Source organism: Barbus barbus (genome assembly GCF_936440315.1).
Source record: "Barbus barbus genome assembly, chromosome: 25".
Taxonomy (NCBI): Eukaryota; Metazoa; Chordata; class Actinopteri; order Cypriniformes; family Cyprinidae; genus Barbus; species Barbus barbus.
Genome location: NC_136753.1, coordinates 10,156,621 through 10,174,785, shown reverse-complemented (window position 1 = coordinate 10,174,785; position 18,165 = coordinate 10,156,621). Strand labels below are relative to the sequence as shown.

The 18,165-nt window shown below is 35.4% G+C and overlaps 1 protein-coding gene across 1 annotated transcript; it reads right to left on the bottom strand.

The window, feature by feature from the left end:
• Nucleotides 1–1,309: 1,309 nt before the first annotated feature.
• LOC306845112 (cytosolic 10-formyltetrahydrofolate dehydrogenase-like) lies at nucleotides 1,310–17,902 on the bottom strand. Its single transcript, XM_079377701.1, has 23 exons — nucleotides 17,781–17,902; nucleotides 14,540–14,666; nucleotides 9,498–9,732; nucleotides 8,651–8,816; nucleotides 8,367–8,468; nucleotides 8,192–8,281; nucleotides 7,928–8,068; nucleotides 6,644–6,769; nucleotides 6,390–6,481; nucleotides 6,128–6,275; nucleotides 5,528–5,647; nucleotides 5,308–5,435; nucleotides 4,843–4,993; nucleotides 4,461–4,531; nucleotides 4,255–4,360; nucleotides 4,062–4,149; nucleotides 3,756–3,849; nucleotides 3,508–3,607; nucleotides 3,307–3,405; nucleotides 2,683–2,848; nucleotides 2,497–2,602; nucleotides 2,131–2,330; nucleotides 1,310–1,932 (listed from the first exon to the last, which is right to left on the bottom strand). The coding sequence occupies exons 2-23, from the start codon at nucleotides 14,664–14,666 to the stop codon at nucleotides 1,877–1,879; spliced, it is 2,712 nt and encodes a 903-aa protein (XP_079233827.1). The 5' UTR covers nucleotides 17,781–17,902; the 3' UTR covers nucleotides 1,310–1,876.
• Between the last annotated feature and the right edge of the window lie 263 nt (nucleotides 17,903–18,165).

Below are 18,165 nucleotides of genomic sequence, written 5' to 3'. Positions count from 1 at the left end.
GTCAACAGCGCAGAGAAAAGTAACAGTTATCAGAGCAAACAACGTTAGTCCGCTCATGTGCTCATAGACTGTATTAGATGAATCTAGTTTTAATTAACGAAATTAAAACACAACTATGCAGTTATTTGGTCCTACAAGTGACAGAAAGGAATGGGAACAACCACTCAGGAAAACATGGCTGAAAAAAAGAAAGAAAGGTTGTGTCCGGAGCTTCATTTTCTGTGGTTTACCACAAAATAAATAAATTAAAATAAATTAATTAAAATATGAGGGACTTTGGCTCATTGCATATTATACGTGTTTTCTTTCTTTTCCTTTAACCCTAAATCTTTTTTTTTTTATCATGAAGTGTTATTAATTTGATCGTTCTCTTTTCTTTAGTTTCTTTTTATATTTTCCTCAACTTGTAGTTCTGCAGTTTTTGTTTTTTTAACTGTTTTTGTAGTACACAGCTAAGACAATACAAACGTACAATTATTGTCATTTCAGTATGATCGCCATAAGGCTATTGATGCTTTTTTTGTTTTTTTACTTAAAAAGCACAATTTAGCCTATGATAGCATTGTTTTCATATCTTTTTCTGATTTCATGTTATTGATATGTACATTTCATGTGACTACATATTTATTTCCTTTTTCCCCAGTCATACAGATAGGAGCTGTACTTGCATAGCTAGAAATAGCTGGGACATTATAAATACACAGGGAGTCAAGGGAAATTCCTGAAGGAACCCAACCCATGGCATAGACCCTCCCTATGAAATGAAATGCAGCAGGATCCTGACAGAATGGTGAAGGTCTCCTCAAGTTGTGGCTGAGCCCGGGGGCCTTTCTGTGTGGAGTTTGCATGTTTTCATGGTGTCTGTGTGTTAAGGGGAAAATGTGCTCCATTTTCCCCTTAATACAAAGACATGCAGCACTGGCGAATTGGAGACACTAAATTGTCTGGAGGTGTGAATGTGTTTGTGTCTGTGTGTGAGCCCTGTGGTGTGCCCAGGGTGTTCCCTGTCTGTGGCCCTAGATGCTGTGATAGGCTCCAGCATCCCATTGACCCTACAGAAGATATTCTGTTTTTTGTTTTTTTTGTAAAAAATTCAGTGTTATGAATTGTACTTTGAATAACCTATTGTTAGGACTAATAATGATTCTCTAAATAATTTCACAGGTGAAACACTGTTACAGTGCTGCTGTGATGTTGGATATGGATTAAAGTTGTTGTAATGTACAGTACAGATCATTATTTCATGTAATCAGGTGTATTTTTTTTCACAAATCACAAATGCCCATGAATAAAACACACTAAACAATATTAGAAGACAATACTGGACTGATTTTATTCTTTTGTGGCACATGCTTGGAATATGTTAATCTGATTAAAGAAGGCATAAAACAATGTTGGAGGCATTGTTTCTAAACCATAAAATATTCTTCTGTTATCTCTTTAGTTTAATATAAATTCTTTAAAACGATCAAGCATTATCAGTGCAGTAAATAATATGTAAAACTATTTTTACCCAAAACTGTTTGATGGCTAGTCATTATTTCACAGTATTTCAAACAATTATCTCAAAATAACCGATATAGTGAAACAACATCCGTTATAATAACCTGATGTACGATCCTCGAATTCTCTGAGCTTATATACAGCAAGACATTTACATGTAAGAGTAGGAAAGTAAGAACTAAAGAGGAACTTGTGATTTATTTTCCTTAATTGCCTCAATTGAAATCTAATCCATCCATTATTACACACAAAACAAATAATTACTGAGTCATGACAATTTATTTGAAGGCTAAACTGAAATGGTCCTTAGCTGCCACTTTAGAGCATTAAAATGCAATCATTTTATGCTGTGCACTATATGTCCAGTATTTTATTAGTATTCAACAGTGACACATTTAGTCTTTAGATACTCATTCAGAGCTTCTTGTCCTGTTGGGGAGAAATACACTCAGTTAAAACAATATACATATTGAATATAAAAAAGTATTTATTATAAGATAAATGATTACTGAAATATAGTACAATGACTACTCAAAAAAAAAAAACTGTTGGATATGTGTTCATTTAAATTCATTTATCATGCATCAGAATAATTATATCATTTGCACAATCGTATTTTTGTCTTACCCAAATCTTTGCCAAAGCCAGACTGTTTGAAGCCACCAAAAGGAGCAGCCACATCGGTCTTGTTGTAAGTATTGATGAACACAGTGCCGGCCTGAAGTTTTTCACTCACGTACAGAGCCTTACTGATGTCACGTGTAAACACGCCTGATGCTAAACCATATTCTGTAGCATTAGCCCTCTGCAGCACTTTGTCAACATCTCTGAATGAGAGAGATTGAGGAAAAGGCAGTTTTTGGTCACGTTGTTACAACTCTGAAAAATTAGTACAATGTTAAATCTATTACAAATCATTTAAAATTGCTGGAAGCGGAGTTTGGTGTGAAACAATCAGCAGTTTAGTGGTAAAAGTAGCTTATTTATACCAACCCATTACTGAATTTGGAGATGATCATGACTGGCCCAAAGGACTCCTCAACAGCAATATACATGTGATCCTGCACGTCAGTGAAAACAGTTGGTTCAAAGAAGAAACCTACAGAGATACAAGATGTAAACAACATTGTACTTTGTCCCTTACAAAGACTTATGCATATGTTCACACACTCCTCTAACCTGGACGGTTCACTTGTTTCCCTCCACACACTAATTTTGCTCTTTCTTTGACTCCCTTTTCACAGTATTCCACCAGTTCGTCCAGATGAGCTTTGTGGTTCTGGGGGCCGTGGTCTGTGGAACGGTCCAGTGGATCACCAATCTTCATCTTCTTGATTTCACTCACCTACATTGATGCAGTTATATATAATAATAATAATAATAATTCCTACATTTATATAGCGCTTTTCTGCTTTTCTAAGCACTCAAAGTGCTCTACATTATGAGGGGTGGTGTCTCCTCGTCCACCACCAGTGGACAAGGAGACACCATATGCTATGAGCTTTGAATTAAAATACTGGAGTTACAAATCAATTAACTCATCTATGCTATCACAGTATGCCTTTTACACTTCAGTTAAAAGCAAATGGTCTTAGTTAAGTCATTTTAAGAGGTTAGTATGATTACATTTTTAGTAGCTGCAAATTGCTTACAAAAGCTTGAGTTGATATACGGCCATAACTCACAAGAATGCGTCAATGCCATGTATCACAATAGCTGGGATTCAGCCACAGGTAATCAAAAGAAATACAGTATATGTAAAAATAGAGATGAAGCTACTAATGCATATGCATTGTTCTTTACCACTCTCTCCACAAAAGTGTCATGGGTAGATTCCTCAATGAAAAGTCTCCCTGCTGCAATGCAGTTCTCTCCCTTATTGAAGAACACAGAGCTCATACCCTGTAGACAATAAGTGTGTGGAGGGTATAAAATATGTCTGAGATAACAACAAAACATTTACACTGCAAATACAATTGTGTGATGGTACTGAAATAAACAAACCATTCGGACAGCCTTGTCCAGATCACAGTCATTAAAAATGATAAGAGGAGACTTTCCTCCTAGCTCAAGAGAAACCTTCTTCACGTTGCTGACTGCACAGCTACAAGATACACAAGAATTTTGATGATTTCCAACTTTTAATTAAATTTCATTTGTAATTTACAACAAAAACTGAAATGTGAAAACTTCAAATTAAAGAAATACTCAAACTCCAGCATTGTTTAGATTTTAAATAGATACTCATCCACCTTTTCATTATCTGTTTGCCAATCTCAGTGGAGCCGGTAAAGCCAAGTTTTCGAACATCAGGGTGGTCAGATAGCCGCTGACCAACCAGAGACCCTGAAATTTACATATTCAACATTCAATGAAACTACAAGCAGATAGCTTTAAAAAATTAATCAGATTTACTAAAAAAAAAACTAAATTGTGCAAAGAATTTACAATATTGATATTGAATTGTATACAGAAAACAGTTAGAGTATATCGGTTTATTTTCATTGACAGTTTTGGGCTATACTAAACTCTGTTGTGTACGTTTTGTTTATATGTACCTGATCCTGGTAGTATGTTCACCACGCCTTTCGGGAACTTTGCCAATGCAGTTAATTCAGCAAACTTGAGAGCCGTCAAAGGTGTGACCTAGAATAGAATGCAGAAACAGAGTCTTTAAATTCTGTGTGTATATTGTTCGGGTTAAATATGCCATGCCTGTGTCCATTTTTGTTATAAACTTCAGTTCTTTACCTGTGCAGGTTTGAGCACCACAGTGTTTCCAGCTGCTAGGCAGGCTGCAGTCTTCCATGCCAGCATCATCAGAGGATAATTCCACGGAATGACAATAGCACACACACTGAACATAAACAAGAGCTAAATATTCTAAACACTCAGTCCAGATAAACTAAATGCATAGTAATTGAGGTGATTTTTTTCATGAGGAGAGTTAATTTTACCCAATTGGTTCTTTCTTGGTGAAGGTAAGGTTTCGATTAGGTCGAGCCTGGTTGATAGGAATAGTGCAGCCCTGTGGAGAATAATTTAATATATTTCAGACACACACAAGGATATGTTCATTTTTGTATATTACTAAAACTGTAGTTTCTAATACAATGCAGTCAAATTAGCTTTAAAGGAATATTCTGGGTTCAGTTCAAGTTACACTCAATCAACAGCATTCAGTGCATATCAATGATCACAAAATTCAATTTGTCCCTTGTTTTATTCCAAAACTTTTTTTCAAAAATGTTTAAATAAGGTGAATAAAGCTCGAAAAAACACAGAATGTATACTTTAATAACAGAATACCCAAAATATTCTGATAAATAACAAACAAACCTGAATCTTGTCACACCAGCCAGCAAAATATCTAAAGGTTTGAATAGACATGCCGATGTGTGTTTTGAGGGCAAGAGTATAGACTGCTCCTGAGTCTATGGTCTCGATAGTGGCCAACTCTTCCTGATGCTGCTCCATCAGATCAGCCAGTCTGGAGAATAGACACATACACACAATTACAATTATGAAACTTTACTATTATGTTTATCACTGCAGAGACTGTGTTACAAATAATCATCGTCCATCACATATAGTTGGATATTTCCTTTCTGTAGTGATCCTTGTTGAATTTATTGATACTTAATGAGAGAACAGTTTGGTCAATCAAATCTTTTTGCCAGTATGGTCTGAGCAAAGATAATCAGAGCCAAATTAAATATTTTATTCAAATGATTACACGTTCAATGGAGAAACATAAGAAAGAAACCCGTGTAACTGCAATGTTTAAATATAATATGCATTTACTTGTAGAGTAGTTTGCCTCGGTCTCTGGGGTTCATCTTGCCCCACTCTCCCTCCTCAAATGCTTCTTTAGCTGCAGCCACTGCTTTTTCCACATCCGAGATCTGAGCTAAGGACACATCACAGATTGCCTACACAAACAAAAACTGAAATGTGAATGTGAAAAAGAAAATAGATAATGCAGAAAGACAGAGTGACAAAAGAAAATGTGTCCCCCGTGTACCTGTCCATCAGTGGGGTTAATGGTCTTATAGGTCTTTCCCCCTTCAGCATCTACAAACTCCCCATTTATGAAAAGCTGGTGTGGGATTTGGATTGTCATGTTGTTCAGTTTCTTTTCTACCTACAACAGACATGTAAAATACAAGATTACTAATACATACACAAAAAAAAAAAACTGTATAAAATCCAATTTACCTAATCAAATTTTTTTTTTCATAAAAAAAAAATCAGTCAGTGATTCTAAGTTTGATACATGCAATGTTCCAAAATTTGACGTTTACCACTGTGTTTGAAGTGTAGATCTACAATATCTCGAACTAAAAACCTTAAAATGTGATTCTTTATTGCAATAATGGGAAAATTTCCACTTAAACATACAACAATTGCTAGAAATCCTCAGTTCCAAATTCCATATTTGGACTTCTAGAGTTCCTGATATAATTTCTAATATTCTGTAAAACGTTGAAATAGTGTCTGTTTCAGCACTGCATTTTTGTGTATAAATTATATATGTACTGTATATATATATTTCAAAACAATATACTGTATATACATATATATAATTATAAGCTACTACCCATTTAACAGATACAATACTAACATAGTCTACGGTGAACTCTTCTTCCTCATCCTCTCCTCTCAGCTTCCTCACACACATTTGAATGAATTCTTCAAAGCTTGTTGCCATGTAAACATCCTCATTCTGCAACTGCAACTGTGTCGCCCTCAACTTTACCTCTTCCACCAGTCTATAGTACAAAAATAAGAAAAATATCTTTTGGATTATATAAAGGCAAAAATGAGCAAAATAAAGTATGTACATGTATATACAGTATGATGACAATTTTACATTCACACATTACCTGACTACATCCATCGAAGCAGCACCAGACTTAAAGAAGTCAGTAATGTCTTCAATCTTCTCTACATTAGTCAAAATACTCTTCCACACCACCTGGACAAAAAAAAGCAATAAATACTCTATAATCTATCACCCTCTGCCTTCAACACACATTATCTTTGAGAATGTAGTATTTAATACTAACAAGTTTGTAGCATACAGACAACACAAAGAATATCAAGGTGACTAGTAATGAAATGAGTCATATATTTTCACCCTCATCTGCTCAGCAAATTGTTTTTCATCCTCAGAGAGCTCCACAGTGGAACTGACAGCAGCTTTAAAATACTGGGATGCAGCAATCATCTTCCCATCCTCAAACTGCAGGTTCTTCACAAGTAACTACACAAAAAAACAAACAAACTTCATGTACTTAAACACACACACACACTCAGCTACAGTCTTGCATTGCACATTATATTGGGTAAATGTGTAAATGAAAACTCAATCCGTGTGTCATTCTAAACCTGCATGCTTTTTTTTTTAATTCTGTGACACACAAAAGATATTTTGAAAGATGTCGAATGTCTAAACAAAGAATGTCAAATGTTTGGATCAACATGGTGAGTTAGGGGTGAATAATGACCTATACTTTTAAGGTCTTTAAACTTAGTAGGACCCAAGTACAATTATGTTATTGTCCATTACCATATGGGCTAGAATTCTGTTGAATCCTTGAGTTGAGACAAAAGTCCTATACATTTTACATTTTTTCTAAGTAACACACAGGCTGTTTGTCCGGTTATGGTACTGATCATCTAGAGACCCTCATGATAAAAACATTTTGATTCAGTACATCATTTCTAAGATGTGATCTAATTGATTTTTCAGCTGTAGCTCATACTGACACACTGAAACAGTAAGACTTCTGTTTAGCACGTTTGCATTGACAAATCCTCTTGTTGCTAGGGGCTATAACATAAGAAAAAACTAATTGTGCTATCTGTGATTGAAGAAGTTGACATTCGACTCCGAAGCAATTGCATCCACAGCATCAATAGGATCTATTCTTTTGAATGTGCCTATTTTGGTTATGGTCTCTTCACAGGTTCTTGGACCGTGATGATTGCAGCTTGCACTTAAAAGGACAGTTCACCCAAAAATGTAAATTGTGTCGTCATTTACTCATCCTGGTGTCATTCCAAAAGGGTATCACTTTCTTTGTTCTGTAGTTTTTTCTCCTCTTTTTTTTGACCATACAAATCACCAAAGTTTTTTAGTTACCAACATTCTTCTTTTGTTATCAGTAGAAGAAATAAACATATACATGTTTAAGACAACATGAGTGTGAGTAAATTATGACAGAATTTTTGGGTGAACTATCCCTTTAACTTTGGTTGACATCACAAATCCCCTCAACAACTCAGGCCAGCACAAATGAATCCTGCCTAAAATAGGTGGTGCTATGTTAACTATGTTTTGTGCCTATATCAAGTTTTCTCTTTATCAAGTTTGGCAATTTTAATAGCAGAAATTAAAAATATTTCTTCATATCCTTACCGTCTTGCCATCATTCCCAAAAAGAACAAGGCCATTTTTGGTAACCAGACCTGGTCGACTTGCTCCAGGGATTTCCAGAGTTTGACCATTACTTGAAGAATGATCATTTTCCAACAGTGTTGATCCATAAAATGAAACATTCTACCAAAAGAATTAAAACAATACTGTTGCAACAAGAGAAGTTTTTGCCCATAATTTAATGCATTTGACTAAGAGTCTCTGCATGTTTCCTGTACTGTTGTGTGTGCTAGTTAAAACACTCACTTTGCCATCAATCTCTGCCCAGGCTCCAGGTACTCTGTCATTTCCTCTAATCCAGTTATGAATGGCTTCTGCTGGCTGGTTCCAGTCAATCTATTCAACCAACCATAGTTATTGTTTAAATGTTGTGTACAACGAGGTTGAAGCTATACATCTATAAATAGGCTGAGAACTCCACCTTTGAATTTTCTTTCTTCTGAATACACTCATATGTGGCTCCTTCCTCTGGTTGCTTGATTCTCGGAGCTGTACCTGCTGCAATTAACCTGACTGCCTCCACCTAAAACAAAAACACACACACACACACAAGAATCCAAGGGTGCTCTCATATACAACAACTACATCGGACTTCAAATCCTACTGATCCTAGATTAAAACAGTCAATGGAATTCAGTTTTAAATTTACTGCATATTATACTATAGTTTGCAATATGATGTAGCTGTTTCTGCATTGATCCACACCATGCCTTTGACTCCCTCTGGGAACAGGAAGCGTTTGTAGATGCTGTTTACGTTGTCATTTGGCTCCACATCACATTCTCTTTGTAAAAGAATTGGTCCAGTGTCCAGTCCATCATCTGCCCAGAATATAGTAAACCCACCCTTCTTATCACCATGAATCAGAGTCCTTAGTGGACACAAAATAGCAAAACATAAAGGATGTTAAAATAACGCAATTTTATATAATTTACACACTCGAGAATTGTGTTATCATTTGCTCATCCTCATGCTGTTTCTGTCAGTGAATAAAATATTGTGCCAAGCTCCAAAAAATGAAATATGATACATTTTAAACACATATGATACTTAATAACATTTGCAGATAATGGTACAACTACAAAATTAAATTTTATGTGCTGGGGAAAACATGTCTCAGATGCATTAAAATTTAGAACATGTATCCATCAAAGCACCTGATAGCAAGCTGCCTTAAATTACATGAATTTGTTTGAAACACTAAATATAAAGCATTTTCATGTTTACAATAACACGGTTCATGCAGTTTTTTCCACAGCAGTTCACTCTGCATCCTCCACTGTTTTTCATAGATGTGTTTTGGCCACAGAACATTGTTGTTGATTATTTTCTTTATTGAAATCATTGATTAATTGTTGCATCCCTAGACCTACTTTTGGTTTATGGCTCAAATCAATACTTCCTACGTCCTACAAACGCTGGTTTTCTGTCTACAGTATCAACATTGACACCAAATACTGGGGTCAAAGCAGTTGAATAATATTTCTAATTACCACACATACGCACACACTCAGTAATAAAACACAAAAAGAACACATACACACAGACATACCAGTTAATGGCAGAGGCACCTCTGTGTCTGGGCAGCAAGGAGGGATGATAAATGATGGACCCATGTGTTGGATGATCTATCACTTCCATAGGGATGAATTGAGAGCAGAAAGGAAGAACATTCAGTTCAGCACCGACTGCCTTATACTGATCCACCACCTCTGTGATGGCCTTTCCCTTCAGCCTCCAGCGGGGAAACTTGAACACTGGCACGCCATCCTTCTCTGCCTCAGTCGCTGTGGAAAGTTTAAAGATTTATTTCAGTTTGTGTAACTTTTGTGTTTTATTTCAGATCCATATGCAAAAAAGAGCAGCGGCGAAGCACACCTGCCATGAAAAAGCTTTTTTTTTTAAATATATTTCAAAGACAGAGGTTGGCCAAAGTTCCATAGTGCAGCTAATTCATTATAATTCAATACATCATTTTGGGGATTCCCACAACAAGATAGTTAATGACCTGAATTAATTTGTCTTGCCATTTAACAACCTGAACTAATCTTGTCTTGTCATATTTTACATTTCAAGAGACTTGTTGACCTTAACACAAAGTTTTGAGTGTTCTTCTGCACGTTTATAAATGTTGGTTGCATCAGATTACTTATATTTAATGGATAGCACATGTATATTTGAAATTATTTACATTTTATATAAATATTAAAATTTTAATGAATGTTTTTTAATTATGAACAGTTCAGCAATTAACAGGCCACCATGATATTTTATTACAGTATATAAAAACATTCACCATAGAAGAATTGTATTCAAATCATTTTATGCAAGTACTTCATTTATGTATGAATTCCATTTTTAATGCATTTTTGAAAAAGATGAATGTTTGGTGCAGGAGCAGAGCTACTGCCGTTACATAAGAGAGTGCTGTTACTGTCAGAGAGTCAATTTGCATTTCATTCAGGCCGCCTGCCGTATTTTGGCACTGGTCTGTTATCATTTACTGACTCTTTTGTTATCCAAGATATATGGCTTCCTTTCCTCAGAACAACACAAATGAAGATTTTTAGAAAAATAATCAATTTCTGAGTCCATATAATGTGTATCAGTGAACATGACGGTAATCCATACAATTGTTTTCTGAAACAAAACGATAGGCATTTAAGAAAAACAATTACATTTTAATCATGAAACGAGAAGTGATGCGAAAGCACAGAGGACTTCTTGCATAAGGTTCACAAATTGCTTTCATCACGCCTCATGTGCTGAAGTTCCCAATGATCGTTTATAAATAATATTAAAATATTAGCACTTTTTTTTACACTATTTTTTTTTCACTTTAGAAGACAATTGGGGTCATATGGAATACCGTTGTATCTGTTTGTGTGTTTGTTTAAACTTCTAGTGACTCCACACGTTAAATGGACCCACAGAGGTGGCTTATATTTCAAAACATTTCTGTTTGTGTTCTGCAGAAGAAAGAAAGTCATATAAACCTGCACTGTAAAAAAAAATCTGTTAAATTTACGGTAAAATACCGGCAGCTGTGGTTGCCAGAATTTTACCGTGAAAAATACGGTAGCAACATTTTAGGATTTACAGAACTGTTTAAATTTACAGTGAAATACCGTATTTCATTAACTGATACAATGTTAATATGAAGAGTTCAGATGAAAAAGCCGCTAAACGCCACCGCCGTCAAAAATGAGATAATGGCATTAAGCGAATGCTTACGGCACATAACACACGTTCAACAAATATTTTTGCTTCAAATCCTCTAAATCCCAGCGTCAGCCCATTCAGAAATATCGGTTTGTTGGCAAAAGCCTCTAAACGCCACTTCCCTTCGGCAGCAAAACCCGCTATGTTCCGAGAACCAATCAGAAGGCGCGAATCGAATCATATGATTCTGAGCGGTTTCAATATAACGGCGCGCTGAGGAGCCGGTTTTTCTGTGGAGATCGTTTTAGATTCAGATTCAGATTTTTAACATAAAAGCTGGTGTACGATGAATAGCAGAAGAAAATGTTATTTACCTCAAATCTCTCCCCGTTATAAAGCAAAAGAAAGTAGATACAGTGGAAATGGCTGGGTCGCAAATGTAACATGCATTCATAACAGTTTTTCATGCAGTGCCGTTACTTTGAAGGAATCTGATGTATTATACAAACAACAGCTCTATTTCAGTAACGACAAAGTCAAGCAAGATGCCATTCTTCTGTCTCATATGGATGTTATGCCAGATGTATGTATTTTTAATGCATTTTTAATGTTGGGTTGTTTGTGTAACATCTTTTTTTTTTTGTTAAATTAAATATGCTGCCATTTTGTGCCATTGTGGTTATACTGTGTGAATCTTTTCTTTTTGCCTGTATTCATTATTTAGGGATTTTTCAACTATTTACTGTCTTGTCCCAAAGAGGTGGATTCAGAGGTTTTTGCAAAAAAAGCACAAGTGGATTTAGCTGGTTTTGACGCAAAAGAAAATCTAACTTGTTAAAAACCAATGGTTTGTCTAAAGTGATATTTTTGAAGAAAAGTTGTTATTCACTAACTAATTACCTTAAAATTAAACTACTAAACCTGATCATAGGAGCCTGATAAAAAAAATGCTCATTTAAAAGAAAAGAAGATTTAGAGGGTTTTGCATCTGAACTCTTCATATACAAATTTTCAGTTAACTCATTTTATTTGCAGAAACCGACTGCACTTAAATTGTCCAACTGCCATTTGTTTATAAACTAATATGTATAATGTTTATGTAAAGTGAGCATAAGGGTATTGAGAACTATTTTGCTTAAGCACATGAAGAAAAACCTACCGATTTATGCAAAGTCATTAAAAGTATCAATTCAACTCAAATCTCTTGCAGATAACCGCAGCACACATACAGTACATGTATGATTGAAATTAACGAAGAGATTCTTATTGCATCAGTAATTACACAGTTATTGCCTTTCAATAAAGCAACATGCAGCATAACATCAGTGTTTCTCTGTCCGTCCTTAACTTAAACACAGGCTCTACTCTCCAGCACAATGGTGACCCGCAAAAAACAACAGGAAGTTGACTGTTAGGTTTTACAGTATTTTGCTGTTTTTTTTTCTTGATTTTACGGTGAAATACCGGCAGCTGTGGTTGCCAGTAATCAACAGTTTTTTTAATTTACGGTGTATTTCTGTTAAAATTACGTTTGTGTATTTTTTTTTTTCATCTCACACATTTAACCCCTTTAATCCCACAGCAAAATCCTCGGTTTTAAAGAGCACTTATATGTCCACACTACAGAGTGTTGAAGTAACACTAAAGTTAATGAGAGAATGAAGTGACTAATTAAATGAGGATTGAACTTTAGTGATGAACACCTGCTGTTAACTAGTAGAATCACCGAAGGAAAGAGAAACAAGAGCAGAGAAACAAAACTTGCAGCCAAAGATTAAATCAACTGAAATAAAACACATTAAATCTCTCAAGATCTCAGAAGAGAGTGATTAAACAACTCCACAAACAGGATCACCAGCTTCTTATTACATAAACACTTTGACTTTATCTCCCTCATATGTGTACAAAAGCTCTGTTAGGTGTTGTGCTTTCATTTGAAGTCACCATATTGGTGATCAGTGTTTTACTTGGGCTCTTGAACCTTGACTTATTAAAGTTGGTTTTTATGTGTTTGCTTTAATTAACTGTGTTTATTAAGTACAGTTTTTAAAGCAAGAAATAACAAAAAAAATGCATGATCAGATGAGACTGATGTTTGTGATCTAGAAGATCACCATCATGATCTAGTCTAATTCACTGATCTTAACCAATGTTTAATCTCTTATTAAAGATGTGATATGTTGATACTACAGCAATCAAATATTGTGAAACAGCGCTAAGCACAACATGCACAAATAAATGCATTGAACTACGGCAGAACAAACACACACAGACATCAACAATCAGCGTATGAATCTCAAAACTGGTCACAATAAAAAAATGATAAAACACAAGTTATTAAAAATCGGTTCAACTCTGAATATCACAAAACAGTCTACTGAAAGTCACAACCAAAACAGCACCAAAGTAAAAGCAAATAAAGAAAATAGTAAGAACATTCACCTGCATAATTTATTCATGCCGCAATGCATGCTGGGAGTTTTGTACTGGCACCCAGCATGCTTTGCGGCATGAATTGATTTTTATTATTGATAGTCACCATTGTTGAGGTTCATGTGCTGATTCTTGATGTCTGTGTGTCTAAATGGTGCTGTAGCTTTAAAGGTTTTGTGCATAAAATGTTTTTAAATTCCTTCGTAATCGTTTGTCAGCTTATCTTGTGGAGTAATATTACTACCATAAACAATATGAAATTAATTACAAATCACCCATATCATTTGACACTAGCTAAGATCAATGAATCAGGTCATTAGTTGTAAATCAAATCTACTTAAATTCTCTTGGCTTTTCTTGTCATAACAAATATGCGTCACAAACAGTTATTACAGCCAAAAAAAAAACTAATATTAAAGAGTCAAGGGTCAAGAGCATACAGTAACTAAAGCAAACACTGATCACCAAAATGGTGAGGTCAAACAAAACATTTGAAATAAAATATAAATCTCTGTTAAGTTGTAGATATATGACAGAAATGAAGTCAAACTGCTTAGTAATAAGTGGAGCTGTTTATTCATCCTCTGCTGTTTTATTTCAGTCGATTTCATTTAAGGATGTGGCTGTATGTCAGTTGTAGTCTTGAATTCACTCATATGTTCTCAATCACTCTGTCTAGTGGACTATATAATGATGTAGGGACTACTGAATGAGGGTGTAGGGTGTAGGGTGTAGGGGGTGGTTTCAGATACAGTCTATGAGTGTCGATTCTGAGGCTACTTTCTCGAAAACAAAGGTTAGATCTATTACAGTTATTCACTGTATATAGTAAGAAAACTTACTGTTAATCATTTAACAGGTTTTTACTGTGACATTTTTACAGTTTTTTACCATTAAAATCACAATAATTTTTTACAGTGTGGTATAGCAAAGGTAAATTATGAAAGAATTATCTCTTTAAGAGTAACATCAATGATCCTTACAGAAACAGAGACTTACCAAGTGGGTCCATTTTTCCATCTTTGTCAGGGATGGTGAAGACACCAACAATTGTGTGGCCATCTTTCTTCAGTTCTTTGTACACTTCCTGTCCAAAGAGACTCTGGCCAATCACAGCAATCTTCATCTGAAATTAAAGGAACACATACAGGTTAAATAAACTATTACTGACTACACATACACCTACTACTATTACTATACATGGTAGCATATTAGTTTTAAAATTAAGTATGAAATAGTTTGATGACATCTTTTACAAGCACTGTAAATAAATGCACTTCCTATAAAAAAAAAAACTCTTTTCTCTCTTTCTGCATTTCACTTCTCTAGCTTGTCTTAAAAAGTAAAATTTGGAATTTTGTACTGCAGATACTGTTGGTTCTTATGATACATTGCTTTAGAATGAATTCACAAGCCTATGCTTGCTATGCAAAAGCATGTTCAAGGGAAATTCAGGTAGTCTGGCCTGCCACTGACTCCGGTCAAAGAAGAACCCTCCAAAACTGTTGCTTAGTGAATCAGTGTTTGTACTGGTAAGCATGTGCAAAGTAAGAATAGGGAATTCACTTAGCAACCTTTATCATGATTGTGCCCTTGAGCAGGACACTTAACTTTACCAGGGCTCAGTAGTAAAGATGGACTGGAAAACGAGGCCAATGTGAGCGTTTCAAGCCAGAACTGTCAATTGCCCTTTTTGGACATTCTTACAACTCGATGATCTTATAATAATTTATTATGTACATCTGTTTTTATGCCTTGCAAATGTAAACATTTATTTTACTCTGTATGCCATTTTTACAGCATAGATGTTTAGGGAGTTACTAGCCTTTACAAAATTATATTAGCTCTAAAATGTTTAATACAGGAAGGTCTGTAACTCCCAATAATATATCCTATTTTTTTATAAAATGTGACAAGTGTAAAGAGTGATACTGAGACACTTTAGAAGACTTAAAATTCTTCTAAAAAAAGTATGTGTGGCTCTTAACAGTGTTTGGCCAATGTTTCTGGATATTTTATATTGGTCATGGGCTCTGTGTCTCACCTGGATGCCCACTGACAGCAACATTTCCCAAAGTTGCCCAGCAACATTGCTCAAAAGTTGCCCAATGTATCATCAGCCTAAATGTCTCTGTGTACATGTATCATGAGTGTTTGGCGTAATTTTATGGACCTGTAATGCACTGAAGACCTCCCTAGAACTGCTTTAGCTGTGCGGTTCTTATACTTTCATTTTGAATAATTATGTTAATTGCTTAATTCGCTATATTGTATGCAATTTAGGACCCCATGCAACATGTCATACATTAGGTGTCCATATAAATCCAAGTGAACCAGAAGTGTCAAGCTCCAAGAAAGATAAAATTAACTAATATTGTAGTCTATAATTTCATACCTATAATTGTATAGCTTATGTATTTATTTTATTGATTAGTCACAAAAAATTTTCCCCTCTGCTCTGCCCATTCCAAATATTATATGCTTATATGGAGGAAAAAAGAGGAATTGGAACAATGTTGAAACTACCTTTACCCTGCCCAGAGACAATTTTTCAGGCACTGTTCTAAACTTCACAGAACTTGGTACACATTAAAGAAAATATTTTATCCATTTACAATGCAATGGGGCACTATAATTTAAGAATTATCTTAAAGCTATGCAACAAAGTTAATAAAGTTTAAACCTGTACACCAAAACAATTTACATGTATTCATTTAGGAAAGGAAAGGACATGACATATGGCCAAGTATGTAGCGAGCAGTGATTAGTGAACAAACACACACACACACACACACACACACACACACACACACAGCAGTGGGCAGCCATTTTTGCTGCGGGGCCCAGGGGTTTGGTGCTTCGCTCGAGGATCTCACCTCAGTTGAGGTATTAAGGTGGAAGACAGCGCTGTACATTCACTCCCCCATCTACAATCATTGCCAGTACAGAGACTCAAACCCGTGACCTTGGGTTATAAGCCTGACACTCTCCATCAGGCCACAACTGCCCCACACCATTTAGCAGACACTTTTATACAAAGTGACTTAAAAATTAGGAAAATCACAAGCAATTTGTCATAGGAGCAACCAACATTTATAGTACATGATGCATATTAAATTTGGCTGTTTTGGTCATGTTCCCCACACTGGGTTTGCAGCTGTATATTTCCTGAGAAGATTTTTCACCTTTTTAATTGTTAAACTCCTCCTGTTTGTACTCATCAGATCTATATTTATTCCCCATTTATTTTCCCAAAGACAAAAAAGAAACAAAATAGTTTGAAGTTAATAAAGTGGTCTGTCACGGATATGAGATATATGTTGTTGTTTTTTTTGTTATAAAACAAAGCATTTGGGTTTTAGGTTTAGTGTTTTTTTTTGTGCTTGTCCTTGTTTTTTCTTATGAAGATCTGGCAACACACTTGGTTCATGAGCGCGTGCTAAGTTAAGACTTCTTTCAGTGTTTTCTTGCATCTCACACACAGACGAATACACTGATGCACGTTCAAATACGTCAAGTTGTTCAGTTCAGTTCTGTACACACTGCGTAGAATTTCTCTAAATGCGGTTGTCACTCCCGTATTTTAGTGAATTATGTGTGTACAGAACGCGATTAAGGAGTAAAAGGTGAACTGACACCCGAATTTAGCTGTAGTGTGTAAGTGGCCAATTCGATTTTGGCGAACAGGTTCAACTGGTTTACTGAAAAGAACCGGTTCAAAAGAATGATTCGGTTCGTTCACGAATATCACCAAGCAGTAACATTCCAAGCCGGGCAACAGAGAAGTTTTTTTAAAATGAGTGAATATCAGAAAGCAGTGAAACCCACCAAAGAAAAGGCTCATCACTGAAGGATAGCTGCTCAATCAGAGTGCACTGCAGGGTCACACAAAGTTCGATCGACCAGATACGCCCACAACAACCCAAATATTTAACCGGACATTTATGGCACGATTTCATTTATAGCCTACAACATAGCATGTCACAGAGTTTAGGCTACTATACTGAAAAGAAGCCAACACATTAGTCAAATCACATATGACATGAACTTTACATGAACTAGGCGATATTCATTTGTTTATTTTTTATTCGCTCACACAAGACTAATTTACGAATACGACACGAAACAAGCATGTGTCCTTTTGTCATTGCGCACAGTCTATGGGACAATTTGCTATTACGCTTGCATTTTTAAGCAATCTACATGTAGCTAGATATTACACTAATTACACTAATCATACCTTTGCAAGTCCAGATTGGAGTTGTTCCTCTGCGGGAAAGGAGGATTCAGCAGACACTGTTGCTATTTATTTCAGCACAACTGTATTGCAGGCCAGCAATCAGACTACCAATAGCGAGGGGGTGGAACCGAAAGTTTCCACAGTTTTAGAAGCATTGTTGAAATCATGGTGTAAAAACAAGACAAATGTGTAGGCTCTATAATGTGATGCGTTGTTGCTACCACTATATTTATAAGATATATAAATATATCTGTTTGTTTTTATAAGAGTAAACTAGAAGATTATAATCGATATAATACTTTTGAGGGTCCAAAACAAAATTAAACTTGTATTGTTTTATTTATTTAAAAAAAAATGTATTCGTGCCTAGTGACTTGAAATTGTG